This window comes from Neolamprologus multifasciatus, chromosome 6 (assembly GCF_963576455.1).
Source record: "Neolamprologus multifasciatus chromosome 6, fNeoMul1.2, whole genome shotgun sequence".
Lineage (NCBI taxonomy): Eukaryota > Metazoa > Chordata > Actinopteri > Cichliformes > Cichlidae > Neolamprologus > Neolamprologus multifasciatus.
The window spans coordinates 28,163,233-28,181,360 of NC_140444.1; the positions used below are offsets into that span (position 1 = coordinate 28,163,233).

The 18,128-nt window shown below is 40.6% G+C and overlaps 2 protein-coding genes across 2 annotated transcripts; one reads left to right on the forward strand and one right to left on the reverse strand.

Annotated features, from left to right (window-relative positions):
* Positions 1–2,243: 2,243 nt before the first annotated feature.
* On the forward strand, positions 2,244–7,585 carry LOC146517188 (protein disulfide-isomerase). The gene is made up of 11 exons (XM_085163325.1): positions 2,244–2,412; positions 2,541–2,741; positions 3,438–3,562; positions 3,653–3,790; positions 4,126–4,233; positions 4,929–5,054; positions 5,721–5,918; positions 6,013–6,133; positions 6,713–6,894; positions 7,040–7,129; positions 7,243–7,585. The coding sequence occupies exons 1-11, from the start codon at positions 2,244–2,246 to the stop codon at positions 7,324–7,326; spliced, it is 1,542 nt and encodes a 513-aa protein (XP_085019451.1). The 3' UTR covers positions 7,327–7,585.
* Positions 7,586–8,386: 801 nt separating this feature from the next.
* Positions 8,387–11,601, reverse strand: LOC146517189 (uncharacterized). The gene is made up of 3 exons (XM_085162318.1): positions 11,303–11,601; positions 8,948–10,399; positions 8,387–8,723 (listed from the first exon to the last, which is right to left on the reverse strand). Exons 1-2 carry the CDS (start codon positions 11,352–11,354, stop codon positions 9,591–9,593), a joined length of 861 nt encoding a protein of 286 aa, XP_085018444.1. The 5' UTR covers positions 11,355–11,601; the 3' UTR covers positions 8,387–8,723; positions 8,948–9,590.
* Positions 11,602–18,128: the final 6,527 nt, after the last annotated feature.

Sequence of the window (18,128 nt, forward strand, 5' to 3'; positions counted from 1 at the left end):
TAACATGAAAAGAGTTTTACAGCTCTGCACTAAATTATTTTATCACTTATAATTAAGCTTTCATTGCTTTTTAATCAAACTGACTGTGATTTCTATATCTGAAAACGAAAAAAACAAAACTTTGATGTTTTTCAGCTTTACTGCAGGTACAACTGAAGTTTTTAAAGTACCTTTAACTGCCTAACTGCACTATTTTACTCTTAGTGATAGTCAGAAAAAAGGTTATGTGGTTTAAATTATTATATTTATTACATTTGTTATTATTCCATGTGAGAATGGTGACCTAACTCTGCTGCACTGCTTTCTAAGCAGCTGTAATCAGTCAGTGGGACTGACTCATTCTGTCGTGTGGCCAAATGCCAGCCACTCCTGATTGAAACCTGTTCCTGAACTGATTTACAGGACTTCTATTTACTTAGCAACATATAAAAGGTTTGTTTACACCAGCAATGTTTACTCTCTGACAAGCAGACCTATAGAGGTTTTTGGTGTTTGCTACTCTGAAGCATTCAGGTGTGTGTTAGCACACAACAAAGATGACAGACAGTGATCTTAGAGAAACAGTTTTTATTTTCCATCAATCTGGAAAGGGTCGCAAGGTCATTTACCAACAATTTAAAGTCCTTCACTTTACAGTGAGGTAGACACTGTAGGTAAACATTCAAGACAGCTGCCAGTCATCCCAGGAATGAACACCCCAGCAAATTCACCCCAACATACAGAAGATCCAATAATCAGAGAAACTGCAAGAGCTGCATCTCATACTCTACAGGCCTTGGTTAAATGTTACACTTCATGGGAGTGTTAGAAAAAGACTGATCAAGTATGACTTGTGAGCTTGTAGAGTGGAGTGGAATAAAATTCCTCCACAATGGAGAGAAGGAAAGGGAAAGTGATACAGAAAGTGATTACTTTTAATAATTTGCGGCTGCTAAAGGTGGTTCTACAAGCTACTGAATCATGGGATGTACTTGTTGTTGTTAAATCCTGATATGCAAAACCTTCGAGCTGACAGGTGTACTATTTGCTTCCTTATAGTGACTGTATGTGTAACTTCTGTCACTGTAGTAGTTTGTTTGATTTCAGTAGTGATTTTATTTTTAATCCCATTACCTTTGACTCTGCACCAATGTTAGATTTTAAAATGAGGTCTATTAAAGAATAAAGGAGGTGTGTATTAGCAGTTACCCTTTTCAATTTTGATTCAGCACACTTGTAGGTATCTTAGCTGGACTGTAAATGTGGAGTAGACAAACACAACTTGTATATCTTACCTGGCTTTGGCACGTTTGAAAAGATTTTGCAGCTAGATAGCTATCAGTCACTTCACTGGAGACCAGCAAGCCTGACCAAGAAACAATCGAGCACATGGGAGCTTTGATATGAATCTCTCAGAATATGAACAACAGGAAAACCTGTGTGGTACTTAACATTTACTAACCAGCCGAAATTAGCTACTCTTGCAGATGAAAACAAACTCAAACTTCAAGCTAGCTGCAGGTAATGGGGGTACTCATCTCTTTTAAGCAGTTTTCTGGTATTTTGCTGTTTATATCACCAGATAAAACGTTCTTACTTACCTCATTATGATTAAACAGTTTTTATAGAACATAATTTGCCAGCTTAAGTGATCCTGGTGCTGTTTCTATTCTTTAATGCTAAGCTAACCATACCATGCAATTGTTGTACGGACATTTTTCTTGTTATCTAACCCTCTGTTAAGTCCAGTATAAAAACAGTGTGATGAAGTGATATGACAGTGTGGGATCAAGAATGAAAAGGCTGTTAAATAAAGTGATAAATGGGCTTTCTTTCCCTGCCTTTACTGCTGTAGTGAATGTTTAGTATTTCTGCCAAGTTGAGGTCATGTTTCGTTACTGCACCAAAAACAAAACATGCATTTATGTATTTTCGAGGGCAAATGGGTGCATTTTGCATATGAACACAAACAACAAATGTGTGAGTAACTTCCTCTTTTATGTCTGCTGTGTGACCTTGTACAGGCAACAACGTTAGGGTTTAGCGTTTAGATATTAGAGCCTGATATGAACAGTAGCCAATAGCAGACATGCAGCAGTGCTCAGATAGGAAAGTTAATCAACTATAGGCTGCAGGGTCCAGGCGGCAGATAACGCAAGGATTCACAGTTATACCTCCTCGGCACTGATACACACATCAGACCTCCCTTTCACCACTCCCTCCGTACCATCTTGCCAAGCTTGTCAGTGTGAGACTGAACCGCCATGAAGAGGCTTTTGCTGCTGTGCGTGACGGCCTTCTGTCTTGGCGTACGCGTCGCCGCCGACACGAAGGAAGACAAACAGTTCCCAGAGAAAGACGGAGTGTTACAGCTGAAGAAGGGGAATTTCAAAAGGGCGCTGAGAAAGCATGACCAACTCCTGGTGCACTTCTGTAAGTTAAACATCAAGCCTCATACAGCATGACCTTTGACCTTCATACTTTCATATGGTAAGCGCAGAAACAGGCGACTGCAAGGTGTGTAAGAAATCAAATCCTCATTTCCTCTGCGTGTCTGTCAGTTGCACCTCTGTTGGGAGAAAGCCAGCGTGTGTCTACAGCTTTCCAAGGAGCTGCAGCAGAGCTCAAGGGGTCAAAGGTCAAGTTGGCAGTGGTCGATGTGTCAAAAGAGAAGGACCTGGCTAAAGAACTGAACGCGACAGGCCACCCGGTAATCAGACTGTACCTTTCCGGAGATAAACACAACCCAGTAGCCTGCCCTGGTACGTGCAGAAGAGTTTCATTCATCTCATTTATTCTTTTAACAAGAACAATGTATATCATATGACATGACCTAGAGAAGTAGCTCCAGCTATGGCATACTGCTGAAAAATAAATGATCCACACTTATTTTATCATGTGACAAAGCGAATGAAAAATCAGGGTTCTGATTATTAGGAAACAATAGAGAAACAAAGAGATGCTTTGGTTTGAATCTGTCTTCCTCTACCTCTGTTCGAGGGCTTTGTCCTCTAGTGCTCTGACTTCATTATGATGTTCGCTGGCACCACTGATGGCTAGATGCTGGGTAATAAAAACAGCAGTGAAAGCCCTGGCTGGAGTCGTCATGTTTTCATATGAACCATATATCTCTAAAGTTATCCAGCACAAATTTTAATTGCATTTTTTGTATGAAAGTTTGCTCTTATTCTGGAAACATGCGAAAAGATCAGGATGAAAGAGGCACATGCTGACACCCTGTCATTAAATTTTGCCTTGAACTTTTCAGATATGTGTCTCTTTGAGTTAACTAGCCTGCCATTTGTTGTGAAACACCAGTGGTTAGAGTTTACTGGCTGTTGTTTCATATTTCCTGCAGAGCACCAGGAGTTATTAGGATCCCCTCAGCTGTTGAATCTTAATTGTTTTGGGTAAAATATTAACGGTAAAGTGATTTGTGATCTTGGATTGTCCTGAAGTTCCTCAGAGCTCGGCTTCCATCTTGACCTGGCTGAAACGGAGGGCAGGGTCAGCTGCTGACCTCGTCGCTGATCTCAGCCAATCAGAGGCCTCAGAAGAGGTGACAGTGGTTGGATTCTTTAAGGTAAAGCAAAAGCCTCGCTCGATTTCCCTTCTCTATTATGTTGTGCATCTACCGCACTCCGACAGTTTCTATGCGTTTGTGTGTGAGCAGGAGCTGAACCACGAGTACGTCCAGGTGTTCTATGCCACAGCGGTCGAGCTTCCTGACGTCAGGTTTGTGGTGACGCAGGACGATGGTGTCATCGCCAAATACGGCCTCACACATGATGTTGTTCTGATGCTCAAAAAGGTTCTTCACGCACAACATATACAAACACACCGGTTCACAAAAACAATACTAGTTGTGACATTGCTCTATGCGAAGAGAGGTTTTAGTTCTTTAGTTAGTTTTTAGTTCTGTTTAGTTAAGAGAAATTAGCTGTGGGTGAATGCCATAAAACATGAGTGAGATTTTAAACATAAACCTCACTGTGAGCCTTCAAAAAGACACGCATAACTGAAAGAAATCTTGATGTTGCATCCAGAGTTTTACAAAAGAAGCGTAAATATATAAAGCAGACTTGTTCGTTATAGTCTTACCTGTGATACCATGTATGTTTGTGTGTCTGTGTGTGCCCACTGCAGTCTAAGCTCATCAAGGCTTACAAAATGACAACCGAGACATCTAAAGGGGACCTGATCGTCTTTATCACCATCTACCAGATGGACCCAGTCACTGAGTACACCGGGCAGGTACAGTGTTGTGTCCATGGTGTATTTTCACACATATACAACGGCTAGGGTAGGAACGGTTTGGTCTGAATCCACTGGGATGGTTTTCAGGGAAAATCTCTGCTGACTGAAATCTAATTGCTGTTTTCATGTAGGCTACACCCACCGAGCACCTTGCACCTTGCAGTGTAACGCAGCTCTTCTGCCATAAATGTTTATGAGGTTATTGTTGACATTGCCCGAAAGGTGATTATTCTACTTTATCTTTCTCACTGAGGCCGTAGTGGGTGGTGGTGGTACTGGATCGCATTATGTTGAAAATCAATTTTAATATTTATCCACCTCTTTGGCATACATGACGCCATATTAAAAGGTGTTTTTATACTCTGAAAGAGCAATCAAGCTAGTTTGCACAGCACTTTAACTGAAGTTTAAGTGCTTTTTATCACATGCATTCACACTCTGATGGATGCACTGGAGCTTTGGCACACAGAGCTGGAGTTTGTTGTCCTCTTTATCCACCCTGACCTCCTGCCTTTGCAGTTAGCGGCTCAATTACAACTTAATGTCCTCATTTGCACCTGTTATGATTATCTCAGCCAGTAGAGGGCTCTGTCCATTGAACTTAAAAATGTGCTGAATTGCCTTAACATTAGCGCCAGCTGAAATCCAGCTTCACTGCTTAAGTGTTTGAACTGCTTTGTCTCCTTTTGCAGACAGCCTCTCAGATCTTATCGTCGCCTGTGTTAAACCACGCTCTTCTCTTTGTCAACAAAAGTTCAGCAGACTTTGATGAGATTTTTTCTGCCTTCAGCATCGCTGCAGAGACATTCAGGATGAAGGTACCTAACATATGTCTGTGCTTTTGAGGTCAATAATAATGTATTTTCAGCCCCTGACCTTGACTCTATTGCATAAATAACATTAATCCTCACCATAAACCTACTTTTTACCCGAACCAGTTCTTTACTAAGGTCTTGTGAGCAGTTTGGCTGCAGAACAGCAAATCATAAACAAATAACCCTATCTGACCCTTACTCTATTCCCAGAGTGAGATAAGAATGAATACAGCACATAGATTTAGTTTAATTTTTCCTTTGTTTTTGACCATACTGTTTAGTGCATTCTTACGGGGTGGCTGTAGCTCAGGTGGCAGAGCAGGTCAGCCACTAATCAGAAGGTCGGTGGTTCGATCCCAGGCTCTATGTAAGATACTAGCCCCATGTTTGCCTGCTGGTGGTGGTCAGAGGGCCCAGTGGCACCAGTGTCTGTCAGTGCGCCCCAGGGCAGCTGTGGCTACAATGTAGCTTGCCACCATGCGTGTGTGAATGGGTGAATGACTGAATGTAGTGTAAAATGCTTTGGGGTCCTTAGGGACTAAGTAAAGCGCTATACAAATGCAGGCCATTTACATTTTTCTTTGCAGACTCTTAAGTATCCCTGCAGAGCACGTTGGCCTTGTTGTGATGTACAGGAGCGTCTCAGGGCTGTATATGTTTGTGTGTCAGGTTTTGTTTGTGTTGGTGAACGTGGCTGAGCTTCGCAATGGCAGGATGATGGAGTACTTCCGGGTGCGGGACTTTGAGGCTCCCCTAATCCGACTGGTTAACCTGTCAAATCACGTGACCTACCATCTGCCCTCTGACGCCCTGAGCGTAGAGATCATAGAAAGGTTCTGCCAGGACTACCTCGAGGGCAAAGCTAAGGTAAGTCCCACTCACCTCTGCTGTGTGGCACAGAGACAGAACCCGGGAGGCAGCTCGTCTTTATGTGTTTAATGGACTTGTGTATTTCTAACAGCCTAAGATGCAGAGCGAGCCGATACCTGAAGGATGGGACCAAAAACCAGTGAAGGAGCTGGTGGGGATGAATCTGGAGAATGTTGCCTTTAACCCAGACAAGACTGTTTTTGTCCTGTTTTGTATGTAAACACTGTTCATTTGAATGTCATGCTTTAATTTGTTTTTCTTTTTAAAGAGGGCCCTAAGTTATACTGGGAGTCATTGGTGACTAAAATTGGCGACCACCCTCTGAATCCCATAAGCTAAACAGCACCTTCAAGCCTTTAGATTGAAAACGCACATGATTTGAGTTGTTCAGAGTGTATTTAAAGGGCCCTGAGAGTATAAGGAAAAAGATTCTCTAACATGATGAGTCAAAAAGTGTTTGAACAGATCGGCCAGGCAATACAAACACTTGAAGAAGTCCCCTTCAATGCAATGATCAGTTAACCTTTCAGAAAATGAGCAAACCAACACAAACAACCAAGTCTGTGCCAATCCTTTATGTAGTTCAGCTAAAACCATCACTCAAATTCTATTTAAGATCCATAGACAGACTGCAGAGATGCATCCCAAACAATGTGATGAAATTTGACAGATTAAAAAAAATGATGCCCTTATTTAGGGCATTTGATACAAGGAAAGTTCAAATTTATGTTGTGATTAAAAGTGCAAACATAGAGAGCTTCCTAAAGTAATCGTATGTGTTTGTATTTAAGATCTGCCCTACAGTAAAGAGTCCCGCGCTGTGTTTCCGCTGTGGGAGGAACTAGCTGAGGCCTTTGAGGAGCGCGAGGACGTGGTCATCGCTCGTATCGATGCTTCAGCCAATGATATCAACTTGTCAGTGCAGGGCACGTACCCATCACTCTGCTTGTTTCCTGCTCTGTATGCTGAAAGGGTATGAGGCAATTATGAGGCGATTAATCGTTTTTATTAAAGCCCATGATATCATCACGAAAAACTGATTTTAAAAAAGGAATTATTTGCTCTTTAGAGGAAACCAGGTTCATTACAGTGAGATCTCTGTGTGGTCTGTGTCGTAGGTGGTGGTTTACACTGGAAAAAAGAAGCTGAAACCCCTGATTAAGTTTGTAGAGAAGGAGATGGAGAAAGCCAAAAAATACAGAGCTAAGGTGAATGATCTTCCTTACACTTGTGCCTTTGTGTGTTTTTATAGCTGTCTGTGTGTTTGAGAGCTGCCTTTTTCTTTCAGTTAAAAATATACTTTTCTCCTTTGTGTATCCAGGAGGATGAAGACAGGAGGAAGTACACCGAGGCCATGAAAGCTGAGGAGGCAAAAAAAGCCAACAACACTAAAGATGAGCTTTAATACAACAACAAAGACATGACTCTGTGTGTGTGTGTGTGTGTGTGTGTATAAAATGATAAAAAAAAATACTTTTTCTTTTTTTGATTCTGCATTAAAGTCTCAAAACATCATTTTTGATATTTAATGAAACTTTAAATGGAAAAGGTTGAATACTGAAAGAAGACATAGTATGTGCATACAGCTAAAGAGTTTGACAAAATAACAGATCACCGTCCACACGTAAAGAAATTTAACTGTAGGAAAATATCAGATACTATATATATATATATATATATATATATATATATATATATATATATATATATATATATATATATATATATATATATATAGGTGTAACTAATGAAGTGGCCAGTGACTGTATTTAATGTCTAGATGTTTTTTTCAGTATTTTATTCACTTAATAGCAGGACAGGATACCACATGATGACTGTGGCCTTGTGTTATACCCTCTCTGCTGCAGTGATGCTGCAAACAAACACAAACATCGTGATCCGACATTTAAGAAGAGCCTCTTAAAGATGAAGGTCTGTGTCTCTTAACCTAAACACATAATCCAGTTGAATCTAATTTATGTTCATTAATGCCCCTCACACTGTAACTTAAAGTAATAAATTGGTTACTGATTAATTACAGAAGTACGTTTGTGAGCTTAAAGATGTAAGCCTTGGACCATCGGGATAAAATGTGATTTGGAAACTTAACATGCAGGTTTTTGACAGGGAGGTTAAACTCATGCAGATTACCTTCACCCAGGTTCATGAAAACACTGATAGCAGATCATTTGTGTCAGTGTGTCAGGATGGTTTATATTTGAGCTTCTTGTTCACACAGAACTGTTTTTCTTCATTTTTTTAACGATTACCAAAGTCTGTGAATCCCCAAATTGTTCAGTTGTTCTTTTTGCTCCCCCTGAGGTCACTTTCATCATGTGACAAAAACAACACCCCACTGTACAGCCTCGGGCCACCAGCAACTTTCTAAATCCTCAATAAAAAGCTGACAGGTTGCAATGATGTTCCAAATAACTTATTAAGAAAACAACTAAATACACAGAAAATATTATGAAAACTGGTTTATTTTATATCTCCTAGTTTGAAATGAAGCAATAAAAACATGTATAAAACATCACAAACTGTAATATTTTACAAATGCATCCTGCTACATCCCGCTGATGCAATGGAGACATCTTCCAGTGACAGTCTTCATCCGTGTGTGTGTGAGGAGGCTCCTAAACCCACCGACACAGAAGTGCATGTTCACAACTCCCTCTGTGCAGGCGGGGTCAGGACCCTCCTCACCCTGGGTGAAGAGGGGTGGTGCTGTGGCCAGTCAGGTATGAAGTGCTGAGAGTGGATCTTTGGTCCTCTGTGCAGCTCTGTCCACTCTCAGCTGCCCTGCAAAGCAACAACACAAGAAAGATGTCATTTTAACACTAAACAGCATTTCCATAGTAGGCAGCTGCAGCATGTTGTTAAAATGCAATTTTAAACTCAACATCTAGACACAAAAACTATAAATAAACTTAGACCTACAGTACTGTAGGACGATGATTTATACCAGCTATTGGAAGGATTTAGTCTTCAAAACAGTTTGTAGCCAATGTGAGGTGATAACTTACATAGCTGGAACACAGCACCACTCTCCAGTTTGTCATTTGGTCATCCATCCTTCTCATCAGGTTGGGGTAAGGCTGTCTTCTGGGTGGAGTATCTCTCTGTGTTAGCTCCGTCTTGGACGTTGAGTGTCTGAAGTGCTGAATGCTGGGAGAGGACGAGTGTAAAGCACCCGGAGACAAAAAGACAAAGAGAAAAGCATGAATTCACAGATCACTGAGTTGTTCAATTTACTTTTATTCTGTTATGTGTTTTTACCTTACCTCTGATCCCTTAGCCACAGGCTATACCTTATGTAAACACAATCTAATTATTTGTGTTGACATTAAGTACGGACTTACCTTTGTCCTGCATGCTGAGCTAGAGCTTGAGAAAAAATATGTAAGTCATTTAAATAGTTACCTGTGATATCAACAGAAATAGAAGTAACAATACCTAAAACACTACCTTACAGTCACACAGGCAATGTCACATATTAAGAAAAAAACAATACATTTCACATGTGTTAGTTAATATTTTTTAAAAGTCAGATATTCTTAGTTAGCTGTCTTACAAACATCACAAGACACAAAGGCTTAACTTAAATATTACAAAGTTAATTAAAAATTAAAAGATATTTACAAGTTTAAAAACAAGTTCTAACATAATCTAGTCAGAGTCGCTGTCATCATGTGAAAGGTTAAAAGGCCTTTCCCAGAAGCGTCTGACACCAAAAGAACCCGATGATGTTGAAGGGCCATAGAACGTGTCATCACTTACCTTGCTTACCTTTGCACTTACCTCTTCACTGCAGACGTCTTCTCTCTTTCTCTTTGCTGAGGTTGAAGGAGAAGGAGAAGCTGTAGGATCAGCAGAGGAAGCAGCTGAGGGAAAAGATAAGAGAGCAGGTGAAGAAGAAAGAGCAGCTGAGGGCGGAGGTGACGGAGCAGGAGAGGAAGCAGCTGAGGCAGTAGATAAGAGAGTAGGTGAAGAAGGAGCAGCTGAAGGAGGAGCAGCTGACGGATCACCGACTGGGGCAACGACTAGAGGGAAGAGTGGGTCGTTGGCGTGGCCGAAAGGCGGCATGGCGAATGGGGCATCACCTGGAGAAATAGGACGTTGCCAATCGTGCCAAAACGGCTCTGGAGAAAGCTCCCGGATGAGAGGAGAAGCATCTCTCTCATCCATGGTGTCATACCCCGAGTCATCGCTAGGCCAATCGCCCCACTCTTGTGAGTCGTTCCAGTCAGATGAATTGTCAGTCTGTTCACTCACCTCTTCAACGTCCTCAGGTAGGTAGGGAGGGTACTCACCTTCCTCTTCACTGTCATCAGGATGTTGTGCTTCATGAGAAGAGGGGGAGGGTGAGACAGGGAGATACTCACCATACTCACCTTCACCGTCAGTGTCATCCAGGATCCTGATGACTTCTGGAAGGCCTTCTTCTGCAGGACGCTCAACCACGTAGTCAAGACGACCTGTGAGGAAACAAGTTTAAAATAACATTAGGAATGTAATAAACACCAAATGCTAAAGCAACAGACCTACATCTGTTAGTTTGAGCAGATGATGAGAGAAAAGCATTGTAGGCTACATTTATGTCAGACTGAATGACACTTCTACCTGTTCATGCAAGAAAAAAAACAACTAAGTCAACTAAGTTCACATCATTAAGTGAAGCACCATTTTTAATAGAAGAGCTCTAAACCTGTTTGTTTGTACAAAAGCGGTTGTACTGAGGTCAGATGTAACGCGATATTTTAAGGACAGATACGTGAAATCTTTTTACCACATGCTATCCCTGTGTATCTGTTTGCTATATAATAAGATATATTATTAAAAATATTAGCATAACATAAGATAGGTCTTAATACCATTATTACTACTGTACTATGATTACTGTTTTCAGGTTTTTTTATATTATATTATTTTTGTTTTTTATCATCACGTTTTGTAGCTGGGAAAAAGTTATAGTTAATTCCAATAAAGCATTTGAACAGGAGAAGAACAGGATGTTAGGAGGGGACCGGGATCTGGTGTGTTTACACCTGTGTTCTGACGCCATGACATCTTGAAGATGCCGTTACCACAGAGACAGATTTTGGGGCATTTTACAAATTTTAGTCCATTAAGCTATTTTTAACCATTTCATTAAAAAAGGGTCAAAGTCTTCAAATCAAAGTAACACCTCTTCTTTTTTTTCAAATTCATACACCAGTCGTTAATAATTTCTACACCTCTCCCGGAAAATTTAAAGCATACAAACAATTTACGGGGAAAAATCTTGGAATACACATATTTTGATAACATTAAAACTTGATATTCACACTGGAACAATCATTTAGTGACTCTTAAAATAACTGAAGAAATGTTAAAAGTACCTGCAGCGAAGTCCAGGGGACTGTCGAGGAGTCGGGGTCGACGAAGAGCCATCTTTGCTGTTAAGATGAAAAACAAGCACAAACAATCCAAAGATGAAGTACTTGTTGTCGCTTGTAAGTAAAATCGCTTTCAGAAAAATATTTTCCAAAACGTAACTTTCCACAGGCTGACGTTGGAGCAGGTCAAAACAAGTCCAATAGCAAGTGTAAAGGGAGGAATGGAACCTTGTGCAGCATTTATATACCCTCGGCAGGCCATGGTTACGGTTGCCAACATGCATGTGCACCTGCACGTGATAGAACTATATGAACGGAGCCTGCCAAATCGCACCTTTAGCTTTAGCCTAGCCTGCCGGCTAGTGTCTAGAGGGCCTGGATCGATTCCCCGGTGTGTCAGCACTTTCAGTTGTTCTTAATTGATTTTCTAATCACATACTGTCAACACGTGAATATTCCCAAGTGTGTTTTGGAGTCTCAGCCATGTGCTTTTAAACTCCCACTTGGCAAGCGGGCCAGGTCACAGCTTTAGCCTAGCCTTCTGGCTAGTGTTTCCTTTACGGGAGCTGTAGGGCCTTGATCAATTCCCTGGTGTGGCAGCACTTTTCTTTTCTTTTTTCTTTAATTAACTTTCTAATCACATATTGTACACATGTGAACATTCTCAAGTGTGTTTTGGTGTCTCAGCCATGTGTTTTAAAACTCCCACTGCCTGGCTGCAGCTTAAGCTTTAGCCTAGCCCAGGGGTCTGCAACCTGCGGCTCCGGAGCCCCCGCATGGTTTGGGAAAATAAATTATAAGTATTTAGTTGAAGTGTATTTTATTTATGTTAGTTCTTTTTAACGTGTAGTTCTAAATTGGAAGACTATTGTGATATTGAAATATAAAAATACAATTATATATATATATATATATATATATATATATATATTTTTATTTTTTTTTTTTTTTTTTTTTTTTTTTAGCTCAAAATAAGCGTCACACTCGCGGAAGCCGGTGTACCCGCCGAAACGCCTTGCATTTATCAAGACTTTCAACCCTAGGTCAATTATGGATCTTCGGATCCACATTATGTCAGCAGCTATTCTCCACTGTGAACTATGTTAAAAAACAAACACCGCTCACGCCTCACAGATGACAGCTTACAGTCCCGTGTAAAGATGAAAGTGACTTCGTACAGCCCCGATTTACAGACGCTGTTGGCATATGGGATATGCGCAGAGGTTCAGGAGCAGAAGTCCCATTGTAAACGTACCACTGCAGACCCAACAATGTTTGCATGAACATGCTTTTCAGCATCTCTTTATTGACCACTTTTCACACACGGTTTCTGTTCGCATACAGCCGGCTGTAGCTTTTCAGCTCACAGCCCGACACATACCAACAAACAGCATAGATGGCACAGACGTTAAGGTGGCAAGGCATGATTGCGGGTGCCGCTCAGGTGGTCCGCCTCCCCTACAGACCACGCCTTGCCACACACATTAACCAGGTAAAATACATATTCAGGCAGAATTTTGCAAATATCCATTTTTAAATTTTTTAGCAGCATAGTGCTTTTATTTTTTAAAAGTCAGGTCAAGGCTCCAAAAGCCCAAAGGCGATATAAGGGTGGCGGCTCACAACAGTTTTTGTTTGCTGGATCATTTTAGTTCAGCTTTCCTTTTGTTATTTGTTATTTTTGTTATTTTGTTATTTGTTATTTGTTATTGAACTTTAAGAGTTCAAAATATGTTCATTACATAAATAACATGGAACTTTCTCTGTAGCACTTCATGGATTTCATAAGCAACACACCTTAGTTGTTCACACAAAGCATAAAGGTAAAAAACAGTATATACAGTGTTATCTTCATTTTAGATATCAAAAAATATTTGCGGCTCCCAGTGTTTTCGTTTGCGTGGAAAGTGGGTCCAAATGGCTCTTTGGGTGTGAAAGGTTGCTGACCCCTGGCCTAGCCTATCAGCTAGTGTTTCAGTTTCGGGACCTGTAGGGCCGGGATCGATTCCCCAGTGTGGCAGCACCTTCAGTCTTTCTTAATTTATTTTCTGATCACTATTATCAACACATGAACGTGAACATTCCCAAGTGTCTTTTGGTGTCTCAGCTGTGTGCTTTTAAATGTGCCAGGTCACAGCTTTAGCCTTGCCTAGCGGCTAGTGTTTCTGGTTTGAGAGCTTTGAAGTGGCCCAAAAGGACTGGATTGGTTTTAATGTAGTTAAAATAACACAGAGTTATAAAGATACTTGAAAAAACGGGTCATTATTAAATTTGACATATAACCCTTTTATAAATCATGTTCACTAAAGACTATTTATCAATATAAGTAAAAACATTACACATAAAAAACACACGGAAACACTGGAAATCAGTTTTTGGTAAACAATGACTTTTTGGCACAACACTGGAGGTAAAACAGGTATGATCCTTCATATCTGGAGTGTGAAGGTGCAGACACAAATTCAGACCTGGGATGTTTTAGAATAGAATTTAGAATTTCTCTGGTTCATTAGCTTTAGTCAGATAAGTCAGTAACCACTCAAGATTAATTCCCAAGTCCTCCTGAATTCAAAGAAATATTCAGGGGCTGTGCTTTCCCACAGGTGAACTCAGGTGAAATGAAACAAGTAGTGGATGCTCTCCTCCTCTGGTACAATGATAACTCAGAAAAGGTCCTTGGAGTAAGAAGAACAGGCTCAGAATTGATTCTTTCTAAGACTGTATATCTCTATTTATAAATGACATACTAAGGATGAATAATGCTTAAAGAATGAGGAATTAAGCAGTGACCAATGACACATTTAACAATGTGTCATTGTTATCCACTTTTCTATGGATGTTTATGAGTACAAGATCCGTTTTTTCTATCAAGTAACCTAAAAAATGACTGACTGCACCTTTAAAAATACTAACTTAAATAAACCAAGATAACCCAGCTATCCATAGGAAATAATTTGTGCACTATGTCACTAAAGTTATTGTCACTGCAAATTTAAAAGTAAACATAAATGAACCAAAGAGGAAGTGACATGACTTTGAAGACAGATGTGATCAGGTGGAAAGTGCAGAAAGCTGACTGATGTTGATCTGTGGCTGCATTAAATGTTGGCCTGTCCTGTATTAGGCATTCAGGATATTCTTTTGATGGCCATTTAGCTCTTAGGGCATGAACTTGCTCAGTGCATTATTATTTGCTTTTCTACAGTCTGATATTTGTTTAATAATTGATTGATACAGTTTGTTGAATAAGTGTATAAATAAGATGCTAAAAACCTCCTCATCATATCAAACATGATAGATTTGGGGGGAGTTTGTTTGGCACATGCTGACTGCATTCTAATTATAACCAGAACAGGAGGCGAGAGCAGAGAACAAGAGTGCAGCAGTTTGGTGAAAGCAACAGGAAAGGTGAAGAAGAGGTGAGCATCCAAAAGACGAGCAAGAGCACAGTTTCAAAGGAGACATTATGGCACAATAAAAGCTGTGAGAGCAGAGATTCATTCATATTTTTACTATTTTTTAGTCCCGCTGCTTACAATAAATCCAATATAAGAAACAAACTAGAACAACTCAAATTGCATTGATTGTTTAGTTCAGCATCACTCTGTGATTGTTTGACATTTCATATAACTGTGACTATAAAATTTAGTCAATAATATTAAAAAGGTGCTGTTACTGAGTGAAACTTCCAAAGATTTCAGGTCTGGATTTAGCCCCAGTGTTTTAAGGTCCTAGCAACGCTCGTATTTATGGCCACATTTTTAAAGATAAGAGCTTTCTGGGTGCTGACTCAGGGGGACCACTTTAGTTCATTGAAACTTTAATGCCAGTTTAGTTTAAGTCATTAAACTGGGCGCGTTTTGAATCCAATTTATAATAACAGAGCTAAGCTGGACACAAGCAACTGTGTTAGTGTGACGCCCTGTCATAATAGTGTTATTGCTATTGCACATGTGTGGATGTGTGTGTTTGATCAGTTGAAGTCTTTGTTGTGGAGTCTGACAGTAGTAGGGAAGAAAGACCTGTGAAATCTCTCCGTCCCACACCGTGGGTGCCGCAGCCTGCTACTGAAGGAGCTGCTCAGTGCTGTCAGAGTCTCCTGCATGGGGTGGGAGATGTTGTACAACAGGGATGACAGCTTAGCCGCCATTCTCCTGTCACTCACCACCTCCACTGGGTCCAGAGGGCATCATAGAACAGAGCTGGCCCTTCTGATCAGCCTGTTCAGTCTCTTCCTGTCCCCAGCAGAGATGCTGCTGCAGACTACACCATAAAAGATGGCTGAGGCCACCACCACAGAGTCATAGAAGGTCATGCACGTCTCATTCATTTTTTGAGAATCTGCCCACTTTTAGTTTTCATGGAAAATAACATGTCTTATTGATGACATGACATGATTTCAAATAACTGTCAGGTCAGTAAATAGCTGCCACATAAGTATAAATCTAAATCATGCATGTGTATTATAAAAAAATTTAAAAAAGCAAAAACAGTTGTGCTCTTTGTTCATAATAAATGGGTAGGGGTGCATAGTCCTCTGCCACAGACAGAAGCATCAAAAATGTGCGCTGGGAGCTTCATGGCATGGATTTCTACAGCCAAGCAAATCTATATGTATGTGCCCAAGAACCTTAGTCCATGTAGGGTATCTTATCACAGTTTACTTGGGTCAGTTAGGTCAGCTGGTGGGAGGGCAGAGAGGGCAGCCTTTACATTATTTTATTGTAGAGTGACAGGAACTGCCTATGAGCTTCTAATCAGGCAGAAATATTGACAGAAAATATATGAAAGGAAATACATTGATGAAAATAAAAGAAGAGAAATATTTATGTGATGTTCCATTTTCCTGAGAACTGATTGGCTGTGATGACTCCTTCAAGTACTATGTGCTACTTTGTCCCGCTAGTTAAGGCTGCTGTCTGTTCTCAGGCCGCACTTTCAATTTTTCTTAATTCATTTTCTAATTACACATACTGTCAACACATGAACATTCCCAAGTGTGTTTTGGCGTCTCAGCCTGTGCTTGAAAACTCCCACTTGGCAAGCGGGCCAGGTCACAGCTTTAGCCTAGCCTTCTGGCTAGTGTTTCCTTTACGGGAGCTGTAGGGCCTTGATCAATTCCCTGGTGTGGCAGCACTTTTCTTTTCTTTTTTCTTTAATTAATTTTCTAATCACATATTGTACACATGTGAACATTCCCAAGTGTGTTTTGGTGTCTCAGCCATGTGTTTTAAAACTCCCACTTTGCAGGCGGGCCAGGCTGCAGCTTAAGCTTTAGCCTAGCCCAGGGGTCTGCAACCTGCGGCTCCGGAGCCGCATCATTATAGTGCGGCCCCGCATGGTTTGGGAAAATAAATTATAAGTATTTAGTCGAAGTGTATTTTATTTATGTTAGTTCTTTCTAACGTGTAGTTCTAAATTGGAAGATTATTGTGATATTGAAATATAAAAATACAATTATATATATATATATATATATATATATATATATATATATATATATATATATACATATATTCCGGCTAATGTTATCGTTTCAGGAGCTGGAGGGCCGGGATCGTTTACCCAGCGTGGCAGCACTTTTACATTTTTCTTAACTCATTTTCTAATCACATATTGTACACATGTTAACATTCCCAAGTGTGTTTTGGCGTCTCAGTCGTGTGCTTTAAAACTCCCACTTTGCTGGCCAGCGGGCCAAGCTGCAGCTTTAGCTTTAGCCTGGCCTTCCGGCTAGTGTTTCCTGTGCGGGAGCTGGAGGGCCGGTATCGAATCCCCGGCGTGGCAACACTATAAATTTTTCTTAATTCATTTTCTAATCACATATTGTCAACACGTGAACATTCCCAAGTGTGTATTCCCAAGTGTGCTTTGGCTCCCACTTCACCAGCTGGCCAAGCTTTAGCTTTGATTGTGGCTCAAGAGTTGGCAGTTTGTCTTCTAATCGGAAGGTTCCCGGTTCGAGCCCCAGCTCTGACAGTCTTGGTCGTTGTGTCCTTGGGCAAGAGACTTCACCCGTGCCTACTGGTGGTGGTCAGAGGGCCCGGTGGCGCTGGTGTCTGGTAGCCTCGCCTCTGTCAGTGTACCCCAGGGCAGCTGTGGCTACGATGTAGCTTGCCATTCCCCAACTCTCTTTCAATAGTACTCATAGCCTTCGATCAGTGGTCATGAGACTTTACATTTTGATGATCTAGGAACTGACCTCCCAGTCCATTGTTCATTCAGTGGTGCTAGTTTCAGTCATTATGCAGATGTACATATATACTCATAACTCCACCTTACAGCTGACTGTTGTAGCAGGTAATCAATGACATTCAGCTCATGTGGATTTAATGATGATGGCAGTGAGGAGGATATTTTATCCAACAGTTGGAAGCTACTTGGTCACCTCAAAGATCACACTCTCCACATTTTACATCTTATTGTAAAATACTTTTGTCCTTGTTGTTGTTGGTGATATGTTAACCTGCTCTGTTGCTTTTCTGTATATAAAACATCTGTTGCTCTGAGGAAGAGTTTTGGCTGCATTGTTGGGTTCTTCTGTCAGTGTTTGACTTTAACTTCCACTTGACTGATGGCCTTTCTTCACAAAGTATCCTCCTCACTGCATGAGCTCAGAAGTTAATAGTTAATAGTAGAAGTTAAACATGTAGACAAAGTTACAATTGAATGCTGCTGAAACTGCAGCAGCACTGTTCTGTACTGGGAATGAGTTTTGTAGCAGTTGTTGACGTATGATATATGACTCTACATTCTTAGTGTTACTTTCTGTACTCAGGAAGTGATGCTGGTTTAACTTCAAATTTAATTGTAATGTTTCTGTTTTTCT